Source organism: Schistocerca cancellata, chromosome 4 (genome assembly GCF_023864275.1).
Source record: "Schistocerca cancellata isolate TAMUIC-IGC-003103 chromosome 4, iqSchCanc2.1, whole genome shotgun sequence".
Classification (NCBI taxonomy): domain Eukaryota; kingdom Metazoa; phylum Arthropoda; class Insecta; order Orthoptera; family Acrididae; genus Schistocerca; species Schistocerca cancellata.
The window spans coordinates 792,688,441-792,712,755 of record NC_064629.1 but is presented as its reverse complement, the minus strand read 5'-3'; the positions used below and the strand labels follow the sequence as shown (position 1 = coordinate 792,712,755).

Here is a 24,315-nt window from a genome sequence, read left to right as displayed (position 1 = left end):
GACTAACATAGACATACTGTTGAAACTGTAGTAACTTTCAAGCACGCAGAATATATTGAGATAGGCCTACATGTTATGCGTACGGATAGGTTTGTTATAATAAGCGTGGAAAATTTGTGTTTCTTCCATCATTACCCTAGTCTTACTGTCTTTCGTTTGCACGGTTGCTTGCCAAACTTCACAGGTGGTCTCGTACGGAAAATCAGGCAAATTTCGGAAAAACTGCTGTATAAATTAATATGTGGTAGACCAGTTTATTTGGATGGATGAAGGCACAGTAACTGCAACCAATTAATCCGATCTACCGCAGGAATCAGTGAAACAATGTTTCAGCAAGCTGCACAAATGTCTTTTAATTGCAAACATCGTAATGCCTTACCAGCACTTATGGCACTCCTGCCTGTCATCAATACTTTGTTGCCTATCATCTCTGTCCCACCTGCGATTTCCGGGAAACAGAGACAGAGTCTGCAATAGTTGTATATCGTCTGTGTTGTGATGATAGGATGTTGAATCAAAACATGTAGGAAAAACGTCTGTTTTGTTGTGGTCATTAAATGACACAGTAATTTATTCACATAGATTACTTTTCAAGAAGTGAAGATGCGGTGAACGTTATTTGGTCCGTATATTAAATTTCGTGGAAGGCTATAATCCAGCGTAAAATGTTTGCTGGGGAAGCTGCTGACCTGAGCAACGCCGGTTTATTGAAGCAACTGAAAAAGTTTGGTTTCAATTCTTTTAAGAGTAAGCTGCAACAAGATGCAACGCTAAAGATCCTCGAAAGTAAGTATATTAAAAAAATCTTTAGCTAATTGTGTTTGATCGCTCAAGCGACTGCATTTTGTAATGTTGTTTTCAAATTGCGTCGGAAACAACTTTAGCAACGTTAAACATATTGTCCGAAACAAGAAACTCAGTTCTCGTATTCGTCTAGCCTTGACTCGTAGACAGTATTCGCATAAATTTTATAGGCGAAGGAAAAACAAGAACTGTCAGTTTAAGGTGCCCGAATGGAAAAGATTATTTAATAAGAAAGTTAGGTTATTCAAATACGCAGCAATGGTAGGCACCCTATTTGAGTTCGCTCTTCAGACTAAGTAGTGTTTAAAACTTGCATTAGTCGTGAAAATAAGGTATTTTTATATATTGTTTGTCCCCGTTTTTCTTAGTTGGTACATTACTGAGACGCATTGAATGCACAGCGCTACCTTACAGTTCTTCGTAATGCAGTGCAGGCATACTTACTTTATTCACATTTTATTTTATTTGATCCTATTGTATCAGCATCGTCACCTACTCCGAAGGTGCCTCTTTACACATGGCGTGGTTGCATATTACATACATTTCTGTAGCAAAGCAATGGAAAATAAAACGTAAGAACGAAATTCAGTAGATAATTATGTGCGTGTGTTAGAATCTGAAAAAGATGGCTTTTGTCTTACTATTTCCAACAGAATAAAGTTTCCCGATATGTTTACGACGTGTGTGACATAAGTAATGGAGAAGTCCGTGGTAAATTTTATAATCAATGTTTTAGTTATTTATAGTGCTAAGAGCTGAAATGGACACCCAAATGCAGTGCTGGTGGTGATGAAACAAGCCGACCTAAAATTTCCAATTTTTCTACGTCTACCTTTTCTAGAAACACAAGAATTGCTTCAAGGAATATGAAGGAGCATCCATAGTGTAGTTGGAACACACTTAAACCAGCAGTTCCAACATTTACAGCAGCCTTTTTTTCCCGCCAATGAGTGTGCTTTATTTACAGCAGTGAGATGTTGCTTATACTGATATCTGTACTAGTATTCATAAAATGCCAGCAGCATATAACTATCTATTTATTTTCATTTCCAAAATTGATATAATCTGATTGTTTTCAGATTATATCAATTTTGGAAATGAAAATTAATTAGTTTCTCAGAATCTTTGTATTTAGGTTTTTTGTTGCTAAACAGTGTAATTTACCATTTGTGTGCTTCTGTATTTTTCAGTAGCTTCCTTAATGGGCAAGAAGTACTTACAAGTGTCCCTGTAGATATATTTCTGATAAGAGTCTAAATAATATGCAGTCAGCCTAATATTGATTTTAATTGTTCAAATTGTTTCTTCTGAACATTCAGTATTGATAGTGTGTACTATATCTCAGAGTACAGTGATTTATTGGTAGGGTGTTGGTGGAAAGGAATGGAACTTCAATCGTAACTAGCTGAACATAAGTGAAAGATTTTTTATACTGCAAGAAATTGAGTATGATAGTTTCCAGTAATACAGATGGGGAGGGGTTGAGAAGAAAATAAAAAGGACATTAGTGTCTTCCAGGATAATTCGTAAGACATCTAACAGTTGCACTAGGTGGCTGCATATATTGTCAACTACTTATGTGACTAAAATACTGTTTCCTGTGCCATTTTATTAACTAGAGATCATCCACCATTTATGCTAAAGACATTCTTAGGCCTATTAGTGTTCCTCAGTAATGTAAAAGATATTCCATCTAATATACAACAAGCAGAATTAGGTCTTTTTGAGCATGACACTAGTATTGTAATCAATTCAAGCATGTGTACAGAAACAGAAGAAATGGTAAACAAAGTTCTTAAAAGTAACACTGACTGGTTTTCTGTGAATGGTCTCACCCTCAGTTTTAAAAAGACCCAACATATTCAGTTCTGCACATCTAGAGAACTACACCCATGATAAGTGTAACGCATGATCTGGAAATAATAACTATGGTGGAAACTTCAAAATTCTTAGGTGTTGGTATTCATGAGGATTTAAATTGAAAAAAGCATATTTTGAAACTCCTAATACAGCTTAGTTCAGCCACATTTGCACTTAGAATCATTGCAAATCTTGGATTGAGTCACGTCAGTAAGTTGACATATGTTACATGTTTTCAGTTAGTAATGTAATATGAAATAATGTTCTTGGGTAACTCATGTTTAATAAAGGAAGTCTTCATTGTGCAAAACTTCACCACAAGAATAATATGTGGTGCACACCCACTGTTATCTTGTAGACACATGTTTAAGGAATTAGGCATTCTGACTATTGCTTCATAGTATATTTATTCACTCATGAAGTTTGTTTCGAATTGTCCACTAGATTAGATTAGATTAGATTAATACTAGTTCCATGGATCATGAATACGATATTTCGTAATGATGTGGAACGAGTCGAGTTTTCCAATACATGACATAATTAGGTTAATTTAACAACATACTTAAGTTAATATAACAACTTTATTTTTTGTGTGTTTTTTATTTTTCTTTATTTTTTATTTTTATCTTTTTTTATTTTTTAATAATTTTTTTTTCTTAATTTATATCTAAAAATTCCTCTATGGAGTAGAAGGAGTTGTCATTCAGAAATTCTTTTAATTTCTTCTTAAATACTTGTTGGTTATCTGTCAGACTTTTGATACTATTTGGTAAGTGACCAAAGACTTTAGTGCCACTATAATTCACCCCTTTCTGTGCCAAAGTTAGATTTAATCTTGAATAGTGAAGATCGTCCTTTCTCCTAGTATTGTAGTTATGCACACTGCTATTACTTTTGAATTGGGTTTGGTTGTTAATAACAAATTTCATAAGAGAGTATATATACTGAGAAGCTACTGTGAATATCCCTAGATCCTTAAATAAATGTCTGCAGGATGATCTTGGGTGGACTCCAGCTATTATTCTGATTACACGCTTTTGTGCAATAAATACTTTATTCCTCAGTGATGAATTACCCCAAAATATGATGCCATATGAAAGCAATGAGTGAAAATAGGCGTAGTAAGCTAATTTACTAAGATGTTTATCACCAAAATTTGCAATGACCCTTATTGCATAAGTAGCTGAACTCAAACCTTTCAGCAGATCATCAATGTGTTTCTTCCAATTTAATCTCTCATCAATGGACATACCTAAAAATTTGGAATATTCTACCTTAGCTATATGCTTCTGATTAAGGTCTATATTTATTAATGGCGTCATACCATTCACTGTACAGAACTGTATGTACTGTGTCTTATCAAAATTCAGTGAGAGTCCGTTTACAAGGAACCACTTAGTAATTTTCTGAAAGACAGTATTGACAATTTCATCAGATAATTCTTGTTTCTCAGGTGTGATTACTATACTTGTATCATCAGCAAAGAGAACTAACTTTGCCTCTTCATGAATATAGAATGGCAGTCATTAATATATAATAAGAACAACAAAGGACCCAAGACTGACCCTTGTGGAACCCCATTCTTGATAGTTCCCCAGTTTGAGGAATGTGCTGATCTTTGCATGTTACGAGAACTACTTATTTCAACTTTCTGCACTCTTCCAGTTAGGTACGAATTAAACCATTTGTGCACTGTCCCACTCATGCCACAATACTTGAGCTTGTCTAGCAGAATTTCATGATTTACACAATCAAAAGCCTTTGAGAGATCACAAAAAATCCCAATGGGTGGTTTTCGGTTATTCAGATCATTCAAAATTTGACTGGTGAAAGCATATATGGCATTTTCTGTTGAAAAACCTTTCTGGAAACCAAACTGACATTTTGTTAGTACTTCATTTTTACAGATATGTGAAGCTACTCTTGAATACATTACTTTCTCAAAAATTTTGGATAAAGCTGTTAGAAGGGAGATTGGACGGTAATTGTTGACATCAGATCTATCCCCCTTTTTATGCCAAGGTATAACAATAGCATATTTCAGTCTATCAGGGAAAATGCCCTGTTCCAGAGAGCTATTACACAGGTGGCTGAGAATCTTACTTATCTGTTGAGAACAAGCTTTTAGTATTTTGCTGGAAATGCCATCAATTCCATGTGAGTTTTTGCTTTTAAGCAAGTTTATTATTTTCTTAATTTCAGAGGGAGAAGTGGGTGAGATTTCAATTGTATCAAATTGCATAGGTATGGCCTCTTCCATTAACAGCCTAGCATCTTCTAATGAACACCTGGATCCTACTATATCCACAACATTTAGAAAATGATTATTAAAAATATTTTCAACTTCTGACATTTTGTTCGTAAAGCTTTCATTCAATTTGATGGTAATACTGTCTTCCTCTGGTCTTGGTTGACCTGTTTCTCTTTTAATAATATTCCAAATTGTTTTAATTTTATTATCAGAGTTGCTGATTTCAGACATGATACACATACTCCTGGATTTTTTAATAACTTTTCTTAATATAACACAGTAGTTTTTATAATTTTTGATAGTTTCTGGGTCACTACTCTTTCTTGCTGTCGGATACATTTCCCTTTTCCGGTTACAAGATATTTTTATACCCTTAGTAAGCCATGGTTTGTTACAAGGTTTCTTACGAGTATATTTAACTATTTTCTTGGGGAAGCAGTTTTCAAATGCATTTACAAAAATGTCATGAAATAAATTATATTTTAAATTGGCATCAGGTTCACGGCACACCTCATCCCAGTCTAACTGCTGTAGGCTTTCCCTGAAATTTGCAATTGTTAAATCGTTGACTGAATGTACTACTTTGGAGGACTGTTTAGTATTGCTGAATGGAGCTATGTCATATATTGTAACTAGCTGTGCACCATGATCAGAAAGACCATTCTCAACAGGCTGAGCATTTATCTGGTTAAACTTATCTTGGTCTACAAAGAAGTTATCTATCAGTGAGCTGCTATCCTTTACCACCCGAGTAGGAAAATCAATAACGGGTGTCAAATTGAAAGAACCGAGTAATAGTTCAAGGTCATTTTTCCTATTACCCTCTTTCAGAGAATCTACATTGAAGTCCCCACAAATAATAATTTGCTTCCCCCTGTCTGACAGATAGCACAACATGGAGTCCAAATTTTTCAGAAATAGATGAAAATTTCCTGATGGGGACCTATATACAGTTACAATTATAAATGTGCCTTTATTTAATTTAAGCTCACAGGCACATGCTTCTATATGTTTCTCTACACAAAACTTTTTTGTTTCTATACTTTTTGCACAATGATAACTTTTGACATATATGGCAACTCCTCCTTTCTCCATATTTTCTCTCATTACATGTGCAGAGAGCTTATAACCACTTACATTTACCTTATCCATATCAGTAACAATGTGATGCTCAGACAGGCATAGTATATCTATTTCATTCTCAGCTTCTAAATCTTCTAAACAAACCAGACGCTCATCTACTTTATTCTTTAAACTCCCAATATTTTGATGAAATATACTTACATTATTATTAATTATACTTTTATGAGAACCTTCCCTTATTCTAACATTTGCAGTACTCTCCTGTCTGAGTTTCTCATTGTGCTTAGGCCTAGTTCCTACACCAGTGGTCACATGGTGTTCAGAGAGGCAGATTATGTCAACTGGGTTGGGTGACTTTAATTCATCAATGCAATTATCTAGGACTGAGATACAACTTGGTAGAGATAAAATTTCTGGTGATTGGTGAAAATTTATAATTGGGAGCTGTGATTGGTGATCTAATGTGCTAGAATTGTGCTGTTTAATTTCTTTCCTAAACTGAAGATTTGTTTCAATCAATGAACAGTGATACACATAACTACAATACCAGATATACAAAGACATTTGTTACTCTGCATTAAAGTTGTCTTTAGCACAAGAAGGGCTGCACAATGCTGCAACAAGATTTTTGATCACTTACCCATTGATATAAAATGTCTGTTAGACAGCAGAGTATATTTGAAAATAGACTGACCATGTTTCCCCTTGACAACTCATTCTGTTCTGTAAACGAATTTTTATTACTGTAATGTGTGAAAGGTGGTGGGTAGGATTTACTAAATCACATCTATCTTTTTTCTTTTTGTTATATATATTAAAAACTTGATGTCCAGAACAAAACCAAATGTACAAATTAATTTGCAGTTTGAAGGTAATGTGACTCCTTCCATATCATTGCAATCTATAGTGAAAAATGATTCATGGAATGACTGACTGACACATTGATTGTACTTGCAGACATTATGAATACTGCTATAAACATATGTTACTTTGGAAGAGATTTTGAAATATCAACAGTGAAGATTGCACTACTTTACTTGTAGGCAAATGTTATCACAAGATATTTCAAGTGTTATTAAACAAGGTAACTGTAGTATATTGACAGAATAGTTTACCCAGGCAACACTAAAACTGCCTCATGTTAAACTAGAATGTCATTCGATAGAGCAAACATATAGCCTCACACACAGAAGATTTACAGACACCAGTGAGGCATGAAGTACAAGGAAGGAAGAGTTAGATAACTGAATAATTAACAAACCAGTTTGTAAAAACAAAATTGTCAGTCGTCATTGGCTGTGAGACTCAGAGTGATAGGTTTAGCTTTCTGATGCAAAGATTTTTCTTTGTGCACAGTGGAACCTTTCCTTTAAAATTTTAATGTTGGGTCTGAAGTACAAATCTTTACAGAAGGTAACTGTGATAAGTTCTTATAGAGCTCAGGGTCTTTTTTATTATGAGAGGAATAAAAGCTGCTGACTTATGTCTCATGAAAGATATATTTAAAATGTCTGTCAAGAAAAATGCTGTGATATTGGTGACTAAGAGGCCATGGGGTAGGATTGTTTCTCATGAAGATAAGTGTAAGTACTTAGTAGAAGGCAAAAAGAATATGCTGACAAAAATACTATAGGCCTAATCAATTCAGGCAGGGAGGTTTTTACCTTCTAAGTCTCAGATGCTATTGAATTTAGCATATGTTACAATTCTGGACTAAGCAAGAAGCTGTTATTATTATTATTATTTTGTTTTGTCCAAAAAAAAAAAAAAAAAAAAAATCTTGCCTCGAGATAAAAGCCAGAGTACCATTTTGCTCTTGATCTTGGGAAGAATTTTAAAATGCTGTATCTCAGTAACAGCTCTAAATATTTTATTAGCTTTTCTCTTATTGGAAAGATAATTACTTCATGAGTACAATGATATCCTCAGTTTGGACATACATGTCAAACTTCTTTTGCTGAAGCCATCTGATGGTTGTTTTTTATTTTTTTAAGGAAAAAGTTTTTTAAAAATGTCATTTTTTATTTTACTGTTGGTTAGTACATACAATACTACAGTACCTGAAAAGTAGAACTTCCACTTTTAAGATGAATAATTTTCATAAACAGTGTTCATGTTTTAATGTCTTTGGCTAACTTCTTGTTCATTACTAGAGTTTCTTTGTTGCAGTTGTTTCTTGGCAATTTCTTTGTTGCAGTTGTTCAGTGCCATTTTCTGTACTGAAGTTGTTCATAGCTAATTTCTTTATTTCAGAGCCTTGTACGAAATCTGTGACCATCCAGGGAATACTGTGTCTAAGTTTTGATGAGGATTCTGCTGATTGATAGAGTTGTAGGGTGTTTGATGGAAATAACTGTTTGACTGGGGCCACAGAAGAGTGAATTGTGCTAACTATTTGCATATCCATGAAAGAGTGATACACAAAACTAGTAGAAAAACAGGCTGTCTTCAGGTTGGGAATAGTTGTGCTCATTTCAAGACTCTGTTTCAATGTCAAGATATTTCCAGTGATGACCTTCCATCTTCTAATGGTTTTGGCAGAATATCAGCGATGACAGTAACTGAACAAGGTGATGTCTCTCGTGGTGCAGATGATGCAAATTTTTCATGTATACAGGAAGAATTACATTTTGTGAATCGGTGCAGTACAGAGGTAGTTGTTTGTCGTGCTGAGAAGCCATTGTCAGTGAAGTCATGCTCTATGTATCAAGAAAGCACGGAGAAATTATTGAAGCTGTGAGGCAGTACACCAAACCAAAACTGACCACACTCTAAGTAGAAATTCCATCTTCAGAAGAAAATGAATGAAAGGAAGCTTGCACAACTTGCCACGAATTTCTCATTAATGTCAATTCAGCTGTTGAAATGTCAGCATCCTACAATGAAAATGTGGACATGTTAACTATTACACCAGATTCATTTTCAAAGAAAATGGTTTTCCATCACCATCAAAATACATGGTGAGCAAATCGAGACATGTGAGTTCTTTAAAAGGAGTGTCTGGAAGAAAAGATGGCTTTTATGATCATCCTGTGCAAGAAACACATGTTCAAATAGCACAGTCGTAGGTAAATGGGTTTGTTCTCACCAGAGTGCCAACAAGAAAGACTCTATAACAGTAACAGTTGAAGGATAAAAAGTGGTGAAAGTGAAAAAGTAAACAACTCACAGTATTCAAGAAACTTTTATCAAATACAGGAAGGAAAACACAACATTACACATAGGAAGATCAAAATTTTATGCACAACAATATAAGTGAATGGTTCCACACCCTTGTAGAGATATGTGTGTATTTTGCAACTTTTTAACTTCGTGTGGTAACCTCTAAGAACTTATGTGAACACGTGATGTATGACACACTGGTTGGACATGTGAAGTCGTTAATACTCCTTTATGTAAAGCAAGAGACTTGTTTGTTTCATGAATGTGGTGGCTGCCCTGGAAATGGAGGACTCTCTTTACTGTCACTTAATCTAGAAGACATAGCAGATAACTTGTCATAAGTTACATACGCAACATGGGAGGAAAATAAACTAATCAAGAAAACTGTTGCTATTGACAGTTTTGTTGACAGACTTCAGAAGTGGACAGTGAAAGCAGTAACACAACAACACAGTGCAGAAGTGAAAGGACATGTACAGGCTGAAGAACCATGTTTAGTACTTCACTGTGATTTTGGTGAGAACTGGTCTGTGATTTTCCTACAAGAAGTACAATGGTATGATTGATGACCAAATTTCAATTTTTACAGGAGTGACATCTTTTTGGAATAAGATCACAAGTGTTGCAGTTATGAGTGATGGCACAGGGCATGACACAGCACACGAATTACTGGCAATGCACAAAATTCTTCACTTGCAGTCACAAACAGAAAAGATCATCATTATCTCCAATGGTGTTTCTAGTCACTTCAAAAATCGTTACTAACTGTTTGAACTGACTAAGTTTCTTGTGCCAGTGGAGTGGGTATGCAGTGCTATTGGTCACAGGAAGGGGTCGTTTGATGATGATGATGGAGGGCTGTTGAAGCACTATGCAGCAAAATGTTATCTTTCCAGCCCAAGTACTGCTGCAATTCCGAATGCTGCTGATTTTATGAGATCAATGAAATTGTACATATCTATAGCCCTCATTGTTTGTCAGAATGAGAAATTGAATTCTGCCAGCAGAAAAGAGAAGAATGGTCCAGCCAAACTACCCCTGTAAAAGGAATTCAGGAAACCTATTTGTGGACTCAAAGTGATTGATGAACTTCACATTGCATGCACTTTAAAGAGCAAGAAAGAAGAAATGGCTTCGTCTGGCCTACACCTCAGAAACAGCAGGAGAATATTCAGATTCACAACCAGAGAAGAAGAATGTTTGTGCCATATTTGTACGATTGAGATTGGTGGATTGCGAAGATTATAGACATTAATTATGAGTTAAATGAAGTCGTCGTTAACTTCATGCTATCACATGGACTAGCTGCTGGATATGGGTTTCCAGTTGCAAGGCAGCAACACCACCATGAGTGCACATTTCCAGTTTACAGTGTTTTGAAGATTGTGTGTGCTCCAGTTTGCATTGGTTCAACATGAAGGCATCACTAAATTTCAAGGGAAGATAATGATGCCATGGAACACATTTTTAATTCATTGAATAGCTGATTTTAGTTTGAAGCAGAGTGCAGAGAAGTTGTGTGCTTTGGAGCCTGTAAGTTTTGCAACTTTCACGCGTATTTTATAATCACTTAATATGTTTGAAAAATGTGTCTCTTACCCAGCTATCAGAAGAAATAAAATTCTTTGCAGATAAGACTAGGTTTTGGTTTCATGAGTCCGATATCTGATAATTTGGTAATGGAAACTCTTTTTAACGTGTGGCAAAATTTTCAGTTGTTTATATAACTTGTTCAACTTAGAAGTGGAAATCTGCTTTTCAGGGAATGTAGTACTATATGCTACTAATCAACAGAAAAAAAATATTAGCATTGGCATTCTTGAAATAAAAATGTTATTTCTTGGGGAAAAGAAGGCAGCAGAAGGCTACAGCAAAAGAACTTTGATATGTATGTGCAAATCAAGGATGTCATTGTAATCATAAAGTAATTATTTTTCGAATAAAGAAAAAGCTAACAAAATATCTAGAACTGTTCCAGGGATATGGCAGTTTAAAAATTTTCCCAATAATCACATGTATGAAATGATGATCAAGGCGTCATCTTTATCCGCCTGAATCTGGGGCCAGGAATTTTTTTGAACAATACAAAAAAAATACAGGTTTCATACTTAGTGCTGAAGTGTAACATGTGTTACACTCAGTAACATCAGAGACTATAAAGGTAAGAATTTTTCTTAGCATGCTTGATTGATATGGACTATACCAATACTATAGGAACTAAAGTTGTGTCATAACAGTAATTATTCACCTGAATAAGTGTAACCATCATAAAACTACTCCCAAGCTTAACAGTTGTTACATAGGTTGCATGTAACTCATTTATATAAATATGTTTTTAACATAGGCACTTTATGATGCAGATATGCTTCATACACTTGCTTTGAACATATTGTCAGTTTTAGTATAATAAATTTCTTTGAGACAGAAGAGCTTCTGTGCACAAATCAGCACTGGTTTAGAAAGCATGGCTTGTACAAAACTCTGCTTGGTATCATGCGAACTATAGATGAAGGGCAACAGGTGGATTCCATATTCCTAGATTACCAGAAAGCATTAGACATGGTGTCTCACTGCAGACTGTTAAAAAAGGTACGAGTGTACATAATAGGTTCACAAGTATGCAAATTGCTCAAAGTTTTCTTAAGTAATAGAACCCAGTATGTTTTCCTTAGAACCCTGTGTATTGTCCTTGATGGTGAGTGCTCATCAGAGACAAGGCTAACATGAAGAGTACCCCAGGGAAGTGTGATGGGACCATTCTTAGTCTGCATGTACAAAATGATACGATGGACAGGGTGAGCAGAGATTTGGGGCAGTTTGCTGATAATGCTGTAGTATACGATAAGGTGTCGTCGTTGACTAAGCTGTACAGCTTCATGTTTATTCTCTACTGGTTTCAATCATAATAATCATCTTCACAGGAGAAAAACAGTGTACATCAATGGATAAAACACATATTTCATGATATATAAAGACAGCTAAATGTAGAACTTTTATAGTTGTCATAATGTGTGCCTTAACACATCTAATATAAACGTGATGTGTCTTGGCGCAATTGCAGTATTGCACACTTGGCGATAACTCCACATTTAATAATAATTTTTATCAGGTTTGGAGTTATCACCAAGTATGCACTACTGTAATTGTGCCAAGGCACAGTGTGTTTATGTGGACTGTGTTAAGATGGGCTATTATGACAATTATATATTTTCTACATTTGGTTGGCTCATACATGACAAAAATGATGGACTGTGTTTTTCTCTTGTGAAGATGATTGCAATAATCAAAACCAGTAGAGAATAAACATATAGTCCCATCAATTAAATATGGAAGCATAACATTACAAAGGGATTTGAAGTGAAACAAGCATGTAAGGGCAGTAGTATGGAAGGTGAATGGTTGACTTTGGTTTACCGGAAGAATTTTAAGAAAGTGTGGTTTCTAAAGAACACCCCGTACAGAACACTAGTGCAACCCCCCGCTTCCCCTCCTCCCCCCCGCCTCCCCTTACCCCCACCCCCCCAACCGCGCGCGCGCGCACACACACACACACACACACACACACACACACACACACACACACACACTCACACACACAATCACACACACACCTCTACATGGTATCAACACCATGTAGAGGCATTTGTGTGGTGTATTTCCAAGCATGACTCACGTTACCCTTGTTTTCATATTTTTTACTCTGTCTCGTCAAAGAATAGCTCCAAAAGCTAGCAGATTTTCTTTCTTTTACATGTGTCTTTTGATGACTCAATGGTTCTACTTTTCAATGAGTGATCTCCTTTAATCTAGAAGTATTTACATTCAGCAAGAACTCTTATATTTCATTTGTTGTTGCCATGAAGTATAGTGTAATAAGAACATTTCCCAGTTATGAGTGATTATCACACAAAAATGTCTGCCTGCTTAACATGCTTGCCTCCCACACAGTGGGCCTGAATTTGATTCCCAGCCGGGTTTGAGATTTTCTCCACTTGTGGACTGGGTGTTGTGTTGTCCTCATCATCAGTTCATCCTCATCACCAGCATGTGAATCGCTGAATGTGGCATCGAGTGAAATAATACTTGCACTAAGCGGCCGAACTTCCCCGAATGAGGCCTTCCAACCAACAATGCCACATGCTCATTTCATTTTATCACACAAAAAAAGAGAACAATTAGAGAAATATGTGACATTGGACCCTCAGTGGTCATGGGTTTGTTTGACTCTTGGATAACATCACAGAAACAACGAAAAACCTGAATTGGCGGGCTCTAGAAGTCGGTGTTATGGCCTTCAGTTCAAAATCTTGTCTGATGCAGTTTTCCATGATGGTCTATTCTAATAGTCTTTTTATCTCTTCATAACTACTGTGACATATATAATTTGAACTTGCTAAATGTATTCACCCTCTATCTCCCTCTAGAATTTTTGCCCCCCCCCCCCCCCCCCCACACACACACACTCACTTCCCTCCATTTTCAAATTGCCTGGTCCTAGGTGCTGCTGGGTGTGTCCTATCAACCAGTCCCTTCTTTTAGTCAAGTTGTGCCATAAATTTCTGCTTTCCCTCATTCGGTAAAATACCTCCTCATTTGTTAGTTATTCTGCCTATCTAATTTTCAGAATTCTTCTGTAACACCACATTTCAAAAGCTTCTGTCCTCATTTTGTCTGAACTGCTTATTGTCCATGTTTCACCTCCATACAAGGCTACACTTGAGACAGATACCTTCAGAAAATACCTCCTAATGTGTAAATGTATATTAGATGTAATAAATTAATAATTTTCTTGCTGCTGCCTGTCTGCTTTGCTTTGTCCAATATCAGTTGTTTTGTTGCTCAAATAACAAAACACATCTATAACTTTTAATGTGTCATTTCCTAATCTATTTCTCTCTGCATAGGCTGATTTAATTTGACTAAATTCCATTACCCTTTTCTTTTACTTTTATTTATGTTCATCTTATAATCTCTTTCCAAGACAGTATGCATTCCATTCAACTGCTTTTCCAGGCCTGTTGCCATCTCTGATGTTTGTCAACGATATAATTCTGTCAAAACATCTATTTCTTTTCCCTGAACTGTAATTACCTTCCAGCTATCTCCTTGGTTTCATTTACTGTCTTTCCAGTGTACCAGTTGAGTAATATTGGTGATAGGTATCAATCATATCTCATCTCTTCTCAGCCACTGCTTCCCTTTCATGTCATTTGACACTGGACTCGCATTCGGAAGGACGATGGTTCAATCCCGTGTCCAGCCATCCTGATTTAGGTTTTTCGTGATTCCCCTAAATCACTCCAGGCAAATGCCGGGATGGTTCCTTTGAAAGGACACGGCCGACTTCCTTCTCCATTCTTCCCTAATCCTATGAGACCGATAACCTCGCTGTTTGGTCTCTTCCCCCAAACAACCAACCAACCATGTCATTTGATTCTTATAACTGCAGTCTGGTTTCTGTAGAAGTTGTAAATAACCTTTCAATTCCTGTATTTAATACCAGCTACCTTCAAAATTTCAAAAAGTTTAGCACAGTACATTGCAGCTTTCTCTAAATCTACAAATGCTATAAATGTAGGATGGCCTTTCTTCAACCTAACTTATAAGAAAAGTCATAGGGTGTAAAAAAAGTCATAGTCAATATTGCCTCATGTTTTTACATTTTCCCCAAAGGCCAGCTTCTATCAGTTTTGTCCATTCTCCTGTAGAAAATTTGTCAGTGTTTTGTAACCATGACTTATTAAACTGATGATTCAGTAGTATCCTTACAAGTAAGCACGTGCCTTCTTTGAAACTGGAATGTCTCATATATCCTGCAGGCCAGGTGAAATAGTTTTTTGAGGGCTGGCTTTCCCAAGGAACTCTATAGTTTTGAGGGAATGTCATTCACTCCAGGAACCTTGTTACCAATTAGATTTTTCAGTGCTGTGTCAAATTCTTGCAGTATTATATTTCCGTCTTATATTCATTTACTTTCTTTTCTCTTTCTATAACACTGCCTTCAAGCTCATTTCCCTTGTATAAACCTTCTATATATTCCTTCCACCTCTCAGCTTTCCTTTGTTTGCTTAGCACTGGCTTGCCATCTGAGTTGTTGAGATTGATACAGCTACTTGTCTTTTGTCCAAAGGTGTCTTTAATTTTCCTGTACGTGGCTTCTGTCTTCCTGCTAGTCATGTATGCTTCTAGAGCCTTGCATTTTACCTCTAGCCTTTCCTCCAGAACCAGTCTGCATTCTGTGTTAAACTCATTTTTTGACTTATCTGTATTCCCTTTCATCTGCTTCATTTGATACATTTTATATTGTATAGTGTGATTAATTAAGTTCAATATCTTCTGTGTTATGCAAGTATTTCTCCTAGGCCTTGAATTTTACCTGCTTTGTCGTCTGCTGCCTCCACTATTTCATCTCTCACAACCACCCATTTGTCTTATATTCTCTTCCTTTCCCCCCATTTCAGTCAAACATTGCAAAATGCTTCTCTAAAACTCTCAACAAACTCTGGCTCCTTCAGTTTGCATAGATTCCACAACATTAATTTCCTATCTTTTTACAATTTCTTCAGTTTTAAGCTGCAGTTCATAAACAGTAAATTGTGCTCAGAGCCCACATCTGCTCCTGAAAATGTCTTACAGTTTAAAATGTGGTTTCAAAACCATTGTCGTACCACTATGTAAGCTTTCTAAAACACTGTTGTGTCTCCAGTTCTCTTCCGTGTAAGCAACTTTAATTCATAAACCAAATGTTTGCAATGGTTAAATTATGCTCTTTGCAAAATTCTGCGAGGTGCGTTTCTCATTCATTCTGTTCACACAGTCCACATTCTCCTACCTTTTTCCATCTTTCCTTTTCCTACTATAGGATTCCAGTCCCTCGTTAAATTAAATATTTGTCTCTATTAAGTATCTGAATAATTTCTTTTATCTAATCATCCAGTCTTTGTTCTTCACCTGCAGAGCTAATTGACATAAAAACTTGTACTGGGTGCGCAAAATAAAAGTGATGCAGAAAATATTTATAAGACTGATGTGGAACCGGTCCTTGTTGATGAACAGGAGAACTACCATTCACAGAAAATGCTGGGAACCATGATCTTGATTCAATAAATTGGTTACTGTCTCATGTGCCTGTGCATGTCCTGTATGCTCTGTCCCGAGTGCTTTGCGATGTCATTACATTTGAGTAAATGAGAGGAGCAGATGTGTCTAGTGACCATTTGAATGCAACACAAAGTGGTGGTCATGATGACACAGCTTGTATTCATTGTCAAACATTATTAGAAGCACATTTTATAGAAAACTAGTTCAAAACTTTTTGTGCAAGAGTTTGATGGGAAATGTTTTGGCAAAACCTCTAGTAGTGCAATGCAAAACTTAGTGGAAAAATGGCACAAAAAGGGCTCTGTAGTGAATAAAAACCATGTGTGTCTGAAAAGAGTTCGAATACCAGGAAACATTGCTCAAGCGGACGAAAGCCGGGAAAAAAATTTAACGAAATCCCAATGCCATTTGTCTGTGCAAATGGGAATTGAGAAACTTTTGCATTGAAATATTGTCAAAAAGGACCTGCATGTGTACTTTTGAAAACACTCTGTTGTGTTTTAGTTAAAGCACCCAGACGAACTTTAGTATGTTCGAGTTCTGCAGGTGGTTTCTGAGTGAAGGGGAATCAGGACTTTTGGGTCCTCAGTTTTTCATTTCTTCAGATTAGGCCTGGTTCAGCCTGTCAGGGTATGTGAACTTGCAGGACATGCATCAGAAAGTCTCCATCAGTGCCTTGAAGAGCTGTTGCATAATCTCAAGACTGGTGTTTGGTGTGCGATGTCTGGTGTCCTCATCATAATGCAATTATTTCATCAAACTGTTGCTCTCAGCTAGTACGAGGTGTGGCTAGAAAAAAACCGGACTAGTACTGGTGAAACAATAAAACGAATGCAATAAGGCTGAAAGTCGCGTGGCCTGTCACGTGACTCTCGCTCCGCCTACTGCTAGAGTTTCATCTGCCTCCTGCACTCAGTCTGCCCGTGGCGTCTGTTTTAAGTAGTTGACGTTTTGTCTGTGCGTCGGAAAATGTTGAGTGTACAGAAAGAACAGCGTGTTAACATCAAATTTTGTTTCAAACTAGGAAAATCTGCAAGTGAAACGTTTGTAATGTTACAACAAGTGTACGGCGATGATTGTTTATCGCGAACACAAGTGTTTGAGTGGTTTAAACGATTTAAAGATGGCCGCGAAGACACCAGTGATGACACTCGCACTGGCAGACCATTGTCAGCAAAAACTGATGCAAACATTGAAAAAATCTGTAAACTTGTTCGACAAGATCGCCGTTTAACAATCAGAGCAGTGTCTGAGTTAACAGGAGTTGACAAGGAAAGTGTTAGGCCGATTCTTCATGAAAGTTTCAACATGAACAAAGTGTGTTCAAAAATGGTTCCAAAGTGTCTCACAATTGAACAGAAGGAACGCCGAAGAATGATTTGTTCTGACACCCTTGAAAACATTGTAAGTGATCCCACCTTCTTACAAAATGTTATTACTTTCGATGAATCGTGGTTTTTTACTTACGATCCCGAAACTAAACGCCAATCGATGCATTGGAAAACTCCTGGTTCTCCACGACAAAAAAAAGCACGAATGTCAAAATCGAAAGTCAAGGCAATGATGATTGTTTTTTTTTTTTTTTACATCAAAGGGATTGTGCACATTGATTGGGTAACAGAGGGACAAACAGTGAATCAGCATTACTACATTAGCGTCCTGGCTACCCTACGTGAGCGAGTACGGAGAAAATGGAATGATTTGTGGAGAAAAAAGTCATGGATCCTTCACCAAGACAATGCCCCAGCTCACAGTGCGTTGTCAGTGAAGACGTTTTTGGCAAAACACAACATTCCCATCTTAGATCATCCACCCTACTCACCTGATTTGTCCCCCTGTGACTTTTTTCTTTTCCCTAAAGTCAAGTCAGCTTTGAAAGAAACTAGATTTGAGACTGTTGAAGCAGTAAAAGAAAAAGTGACGGAAGTAATGTATGGACTTACCGAAAATGATCTGCAGCATTGCTATGAACACTGGAAAATTTGTATGGAGCGGTGTAGAGACCGAGGAGGAGAGTACATTGAAGGAGATAACATGAAATTGTAAATAATTGTAAATAAATGTTTTTTCCAGCATCAGTCCGGTTTTTTTCTAGCCCCACCTCGTATGTCCTGAAACTTTTTAATCCATATGTGGATCAACTCACAGAAGAGAAATGACTGTATGGATATTTTCAACAAGATGGAGCGACAGCACACACTGCTTCGACAACCGTTTCATGAGTGCTTGAGGTGTTCGGTGAGGAGAGGATAATCAGCAGAGGCAGTGCAATTTCCTGGCCACCTCGATCATCTTTTGTTTTGGGATTTTTACCTGTGGGTCAAACTGCAGTGTAAGGTGTGATCAAATAATCCTCACATACTGGAAGAGCTACAGCAGAACACTGAAAACACTATTGCTGCTAGCCCTCAGGAAAAGAAGGTGCTGTGCATATGTAATAGTTTGCTAAAATGAGAAGATTGCTGTATCAGTGTCAGGAATGACCATTCCGAGCATCTTCTGTGATGTTCATTAATGAGAGTCAGACCTGTGGCAGCCTTACTGTAAATATTTTCTGGGCCACTTTTAATTCGCCCACACTCTAATAATGTGGTGGGTGTTGGCTTCCAGTTTGTCTTGACTATGATACTGCATTCACTATGCTGTTCATAGCAGCTTACCCTCACTCCTGCTTTGCTACTCATTAATAGGTCTACTCCTGCTTACTCATTTTTTATTTTGTATTTGTAACCTTGTAATCACCTGACCAGAAGTCCTGTTCATCTTGCCAATGCACTTCCGTAATTTCCACTGTATCTAACTTCAACCAATCCATTTCCCTTTTCAAATTCTCTAACCTCCCTATCCAATTAGAGGAACTAACATTCCACACTCCACTCTGTAGAATGATGGTTTTATTTTTCCTGGTTATGGCATCCCCCTGAATAATTCCCCATCCAGAGATCCAAATGGGGTACTATTATTCTCGAATATTTTACACGAGAGGATGCCATCATCATTGAGTCATACAGTGAGCTTCAGGCTCTCGGTAAAGACCATAGCTGTAGTTGCCCTTGCTTTTAGCCATTCACAGTACCAGCACAGCAAGGACATGTTGGCTAATGTTGCAAGGTCGGATCAGTCTGTCATCCAGACTTCTTTCTGTACATCAACTGAAAAGGCTGCTGCCCAACTTCAGGGACCATAGGTTAGTCTGCTCTTGCCACTAATAAAACTCCATTGTGCTTGGACGTACAGTATTGTTGTCTTTATCATTGAGGCATGCAAGCCAAGCCATCCCACCTCAGTAAGGTCTGTTGTTCATCAGTTGGGGGAAGGAGCTCTTGAAGAGAGAGCTAAACTATCTTGGGAAAGCTTACTTACAAAATCATTTTTCCTGCTCTCCATATGTAACTGGAATGCCATGTACTTCTCAGTAATTTGTAAAGTATGTAGATGTAGAGACGTGTGGAAAGTTTACCAAAATGAACAGACCCACAAAATTACAGACCAGTATCCTGAACATCAGTTTGCTGTGAACATATTCTCAGTTTGAATATAATAAATGTCCTTGAAAGGTAACATCTTCTGTCCACAATTTAGCACAGTTTTAGAAACACTGCACATTCAAAACAGCTTGCTCTTCTCTCACACAATATCCTGTGGACTATTGATGAAGGGCAACAGGCAGGTACCATATTCCTAAATTTCCATAAAGCATTCGACACAGTGCCATGATGCTGACTGTTAGCAAAGATACAAGGAGATAGAATAGATTCCATATATGAGTGGGTCAAAGACAGCTTAAGTAACAGAACCCAGTGTGTTGTCCTCGATGGTGAGTGCTCATCGGAGACAGGGTATTATTTGGAGTGCCTCAGGAGAGTGTGATAGTACTGCTGTTGTTTTCTGTATTAGATAAGTGATGTGCCAGGCATGGTAAGCAGTAGTCTGTGACAGTTGGCTGTGATGATGCTGTGGTGTATGGGAAGGTGTCATTGTTGAGTGGCTCTAGGAGAATACAAGATGACTTCGACAAAATTTCTAGATGGTGTGACGAATGGCAGCTATCTCTAAATGTGGAAAAATGTAAGTTACTGCAGATGAATGGGAAAAACAAGAATGTTCGAATGAAGCTTTAGTAGTGTGCTGCTTGACACAGTCACATTGAGTAAATATCTAGGCGTAACATTACAAAGCAATAGGAAATGCAGTGAGCACATAATGATTGTAGTAGGCAAGCTGAAAGGTCAACATCGGATTATTATGAGTATTTTAGGAGAGAGTGGTTCATCTGTAAAGGAGACTGCATAAAGGACACTAGGGAGACCTATGGCTGAGTACTGTTGTAGTGTTAGGGATACGCACCAGGTAAAATAAAAGGAAGACACTGATGCAATTGAGGTGGGCTGCCAGATGTATTACTAGTAGGTTTGAAAAGCACGCAAGTATTACGGAGATGCTTCACAAACACAAATGTGAATCGCTGGAGGAAGGCGAAATTCTTATCCAGGGGCGCTATTGACAAAATTTAGAGAACTGACATTTGAAGCTGACTGCAGAAAAATTTTACTGCCATCAAAATACATTTCACGTAAGGACCGTGAAGCTCAGGTACGTGAAACTATGGTTCATACAGAGGCATATAGATGAGTCACTTTCCCTCGCTCTATTTGTAAGTGGAACAGGGAAAGAAATGACTAGTAGTGGTACAGGATATGCTCCACCACGCACCATATGGTGGCTTACGGAGTATGTATGTATGTGTAGGTGTAGGTATAGCTGTAGGAAACGTGGAACCACCAAGTGAGCTGGCTTCATGAGAGGGAACATCAAATATATCTCTGAAAACTTAGCCAGTCACTTTTTAAAATGTGTGTGTGTGTGTGTGTGTGTGTGTGTGTGTGTGTGTGTGTGCGTGCGTGTGGGTACGCGTACGTGTGTGCGCCCGTGTGCTGGATGATGATGATGATGATGATGATGATGATGATGATGATGATAGGAGAGGAGGAGAGAGTGAAACGTGGTGCCAGCCACATAGCCTATGCCTCACGAATAGCACCGAGGGGGCCGCCAAGCTTAACGTCCCCCATCCGGTGAACGGATCACCATCAACAGTGTCACATGCTCTCACGTCATGAGACACTGCAGAGAGGTTTGGCATTGAAACCGGAACATTGGCACAAAATCTTTTGATAGGAACTTCACACCACCTAATACTGACAGTGAAAATTTTTTCCATCAACGAGATTCGAAATGGCGTACCCCTGGGTCGAGCAGGAGGAGGTCACTGTCACTGTTCGAGATATCTCATTACCTTCGAGCTCAGATTACATTCTAAGGTTATACGTAAATGGTTGTCAAGGATACTATGTGATAGTTCTGTAAATAACTTCTGCTACCCTTCTCGTATGACCTGTGCTTTCTTCCAGTTACTGGGCACGTTTGTTAGTTCAAGGGATCTATTGTAGATTGTGGTTAAGAGGGACAACGCAGCTGCAATTTTGGTATAGAATCCGATGAGGATTTTATCGAGCCCTGGAGCGTTGTTTGATTTTAGGGAACTCCGTTGTTTCCAAAACACGCCCCCCCCCTACACACACACACACACACACACACACACACACACACACACACACACACAATGGATTTTCATTTGTAAAGGAACATTTGAAAATGGTGTTCGGCATTTCTCTCTTTGCTTCACTACTAATTTCAGTTCCTATCTCGCACATGAGTGTCTGGCCACTAACTTTGTTACCACCAACAACCTGTACACCTGACCAGAATTTATTTGGCCTTTGTGAGAAACTTTCCGATAATATTCTGCTGTGGTAGTCACTGAAGGCTTCACACATTGCCCTCTCGACAACTAAACGCTTTTCATTTGGCATCCTTCAAGCTATAGTCGTACGCTTCGTTTTACACGTATTATCCAGTAGTCTCTCTTTCTGTACAAGTTTCTTTACAATTACCGTACACCATACAGGGTCTGTCCCATCATGAATTGTGCTACTAGGTACGTATTTTTCTAGTGCATAGTCAACTATCCTTTTAAACCTGAATAACATCTCCTCTAAATGTTCCTCTACAAAGCTAAATATTTCGTACTTCTTATTAATCTCATCTTTCGTCATTAAGGCCCAACATGATTAAGACTTCGAGGACGGACTGGATACTGTATGTGTTCAGTTGATGTGTTGGTGTAAATGACAAACTATGCATTTACGCGCTAGCACGACATCAGTCCCGCGGGACTGACAGTGGGCTCTTCGTTTATGTGCTGTCAGTCCGCAGTGTACTTTTTGTTTTGGACAAGTCAGTCCGTGGAGACTGATAGTGCACTTATCATTTGGACGGCATAACTACGTGGGAAAGGCAGAATCAACGTTAAAAAAACAAATGTTGTAATTTTAATGAAGCTTATTAAAACAGTAATTACAAAAAAGGGGTTTAGATTTGTACGCATTAGAAAAGGTAATTACCTGTTTAACCACTTTTCTAGCTGCTTTGCTCCAGAATGTTTTTGTGTTGTTCATTGTATTTATTGTCTTTCTCAATAAACTGCTGTACGCACTCTTCTGATCAGAAAGGTCAACAGCAGTTTTCCTGTATTATATTCAGTAATAATTTTTCGTTTTCGATAAACCCCTCCTTTTTGTTGTCACATCTTCCATTTCGCTTGAATATTTGGCGGAAATAATCAAAACGTCTCTTTTGCCTTTACATTTCGGAGTTTGGTTGTAACTATTTCTTTGGGAATTCGTATGTGATTTAGTCGAGGGGTACCCATCAAATGCGTATTCTTTGTTATGAGTTTGCATGCCAGATCTACACTGATACTGCAACTGTCGACACATAACGCACGGCCTTTATTCAATACTTCTTGACACATATTCAACACAACATTTGTTGGTGTTGTATTTTCTTTATCAAATACTTTGCCTGTCGGAATTCGAAGAAAGCTGTAGCAGTATCGATTACCTGAGCAAAATTTAAACATTTTGATGCCATACTTGGGTAAGAGAGGTTGTTTCAAATAGTGTCTGAATATAATTCGCCCTCTGAGTGGTATTATCGTCGGTATATCGTATTTCTGCAGGATCATGATATTTTGTAAAATTTTTGCTCAGATTATCGATAGTGAATTGAGCGGTAGAGAGACGATTTAAAGCACCAACTTTACTATTGTCTGTGAAACGCACCGTTCTCGCAAGTCTTTCGAAACTATGTATACTCATTACCTTTCGTTCGACGCTGTTAACTTTTGTAGATTTTCATTAGTTACTTTGGCGCGATGGACACTCGTAAAATGCACAATTCTTGGATGGTTGCCTCGAGGAACGACTCACGTACGGTATTTCGATCGCTTACTGAATCATCGGACGAATTCTCACTTTCGGGTCATGGCAGTCGCATTTCACAGCGACTTTTCTGTAGTACATATAACGCACTCGTTGAATCACTGACTTCTCCTCTCATCGCTTTCACTACTTTGGACTACAAAACTTTTTGAAAATAATCACTGTGAAACTAGTCCCTATCTACACAACTGTGGCTTTCGGTTCAAATGGCTCTAAGCATTATGGGACTTAACATCTCAGGTCATCAGACTTAGAACTACTTATAACTAATTAACCTAAGGACATAACACACAACCATGCCCGAGGCAGGATTCGAACCTGAGACCGTAACAGAAGCGCAGTTCCGGACTGAACCGCCTAGAACCGCTCGGTCACAGCGGCCGGCTGGCTTTCTGTAACTGGTCGTCCCGTGCAGATTGTTCTTTTACCATACCATGTCTCTTTATACTCCCACTCAACAACCGTCAAGTGCTGTACGTACATTTTGTTTACGTACCCAGCTCGGTGGCTGTTGCCGGGCGAATTTTTTTGACGGTAACGCCTGCCCTCTAGGTGGTAAGTACTGCGCGGCCGTCGGATGGGTTGCTGGCGCGCAGGCGCCCTTCTGTCTCAACACCTGTTAAGTGGTCACCGGCGCGCGGTTTGCCGCCTCAGCAGAAAGCCCAGTGAAATCAGCTCTCCGCGCTCAGCGTGTTGAAATTTGCCGTTAAT

General features: G+C 38.0%; 1 protein-coding gene across 1 annotated transcript in view; it reads left to right on the top strand.

Annotated features, from left to right (window-relative positions):
• The first annotated feature begins 445 nt into the window (after nucleotides 1–445).
• LOC126184681 (uncharacterized) overlaps nucleotides 446–24,315 on the top strand; it is a 295,613-nt gene continuing 271,743 nt past the window's right edge. Inside the window, exon 1 of the mRNA XM_049927173.1 lies at nucleotides 446–786. Within this exon, the coding sequence (XP_049783130.1) occupies nucleotides 666–786 (121 nt within the window). The 5' untranslated portion in view covers nucleotides 446–665. The remainder of the gene's footprint in view (nucleotides 787–24,315) is intronic.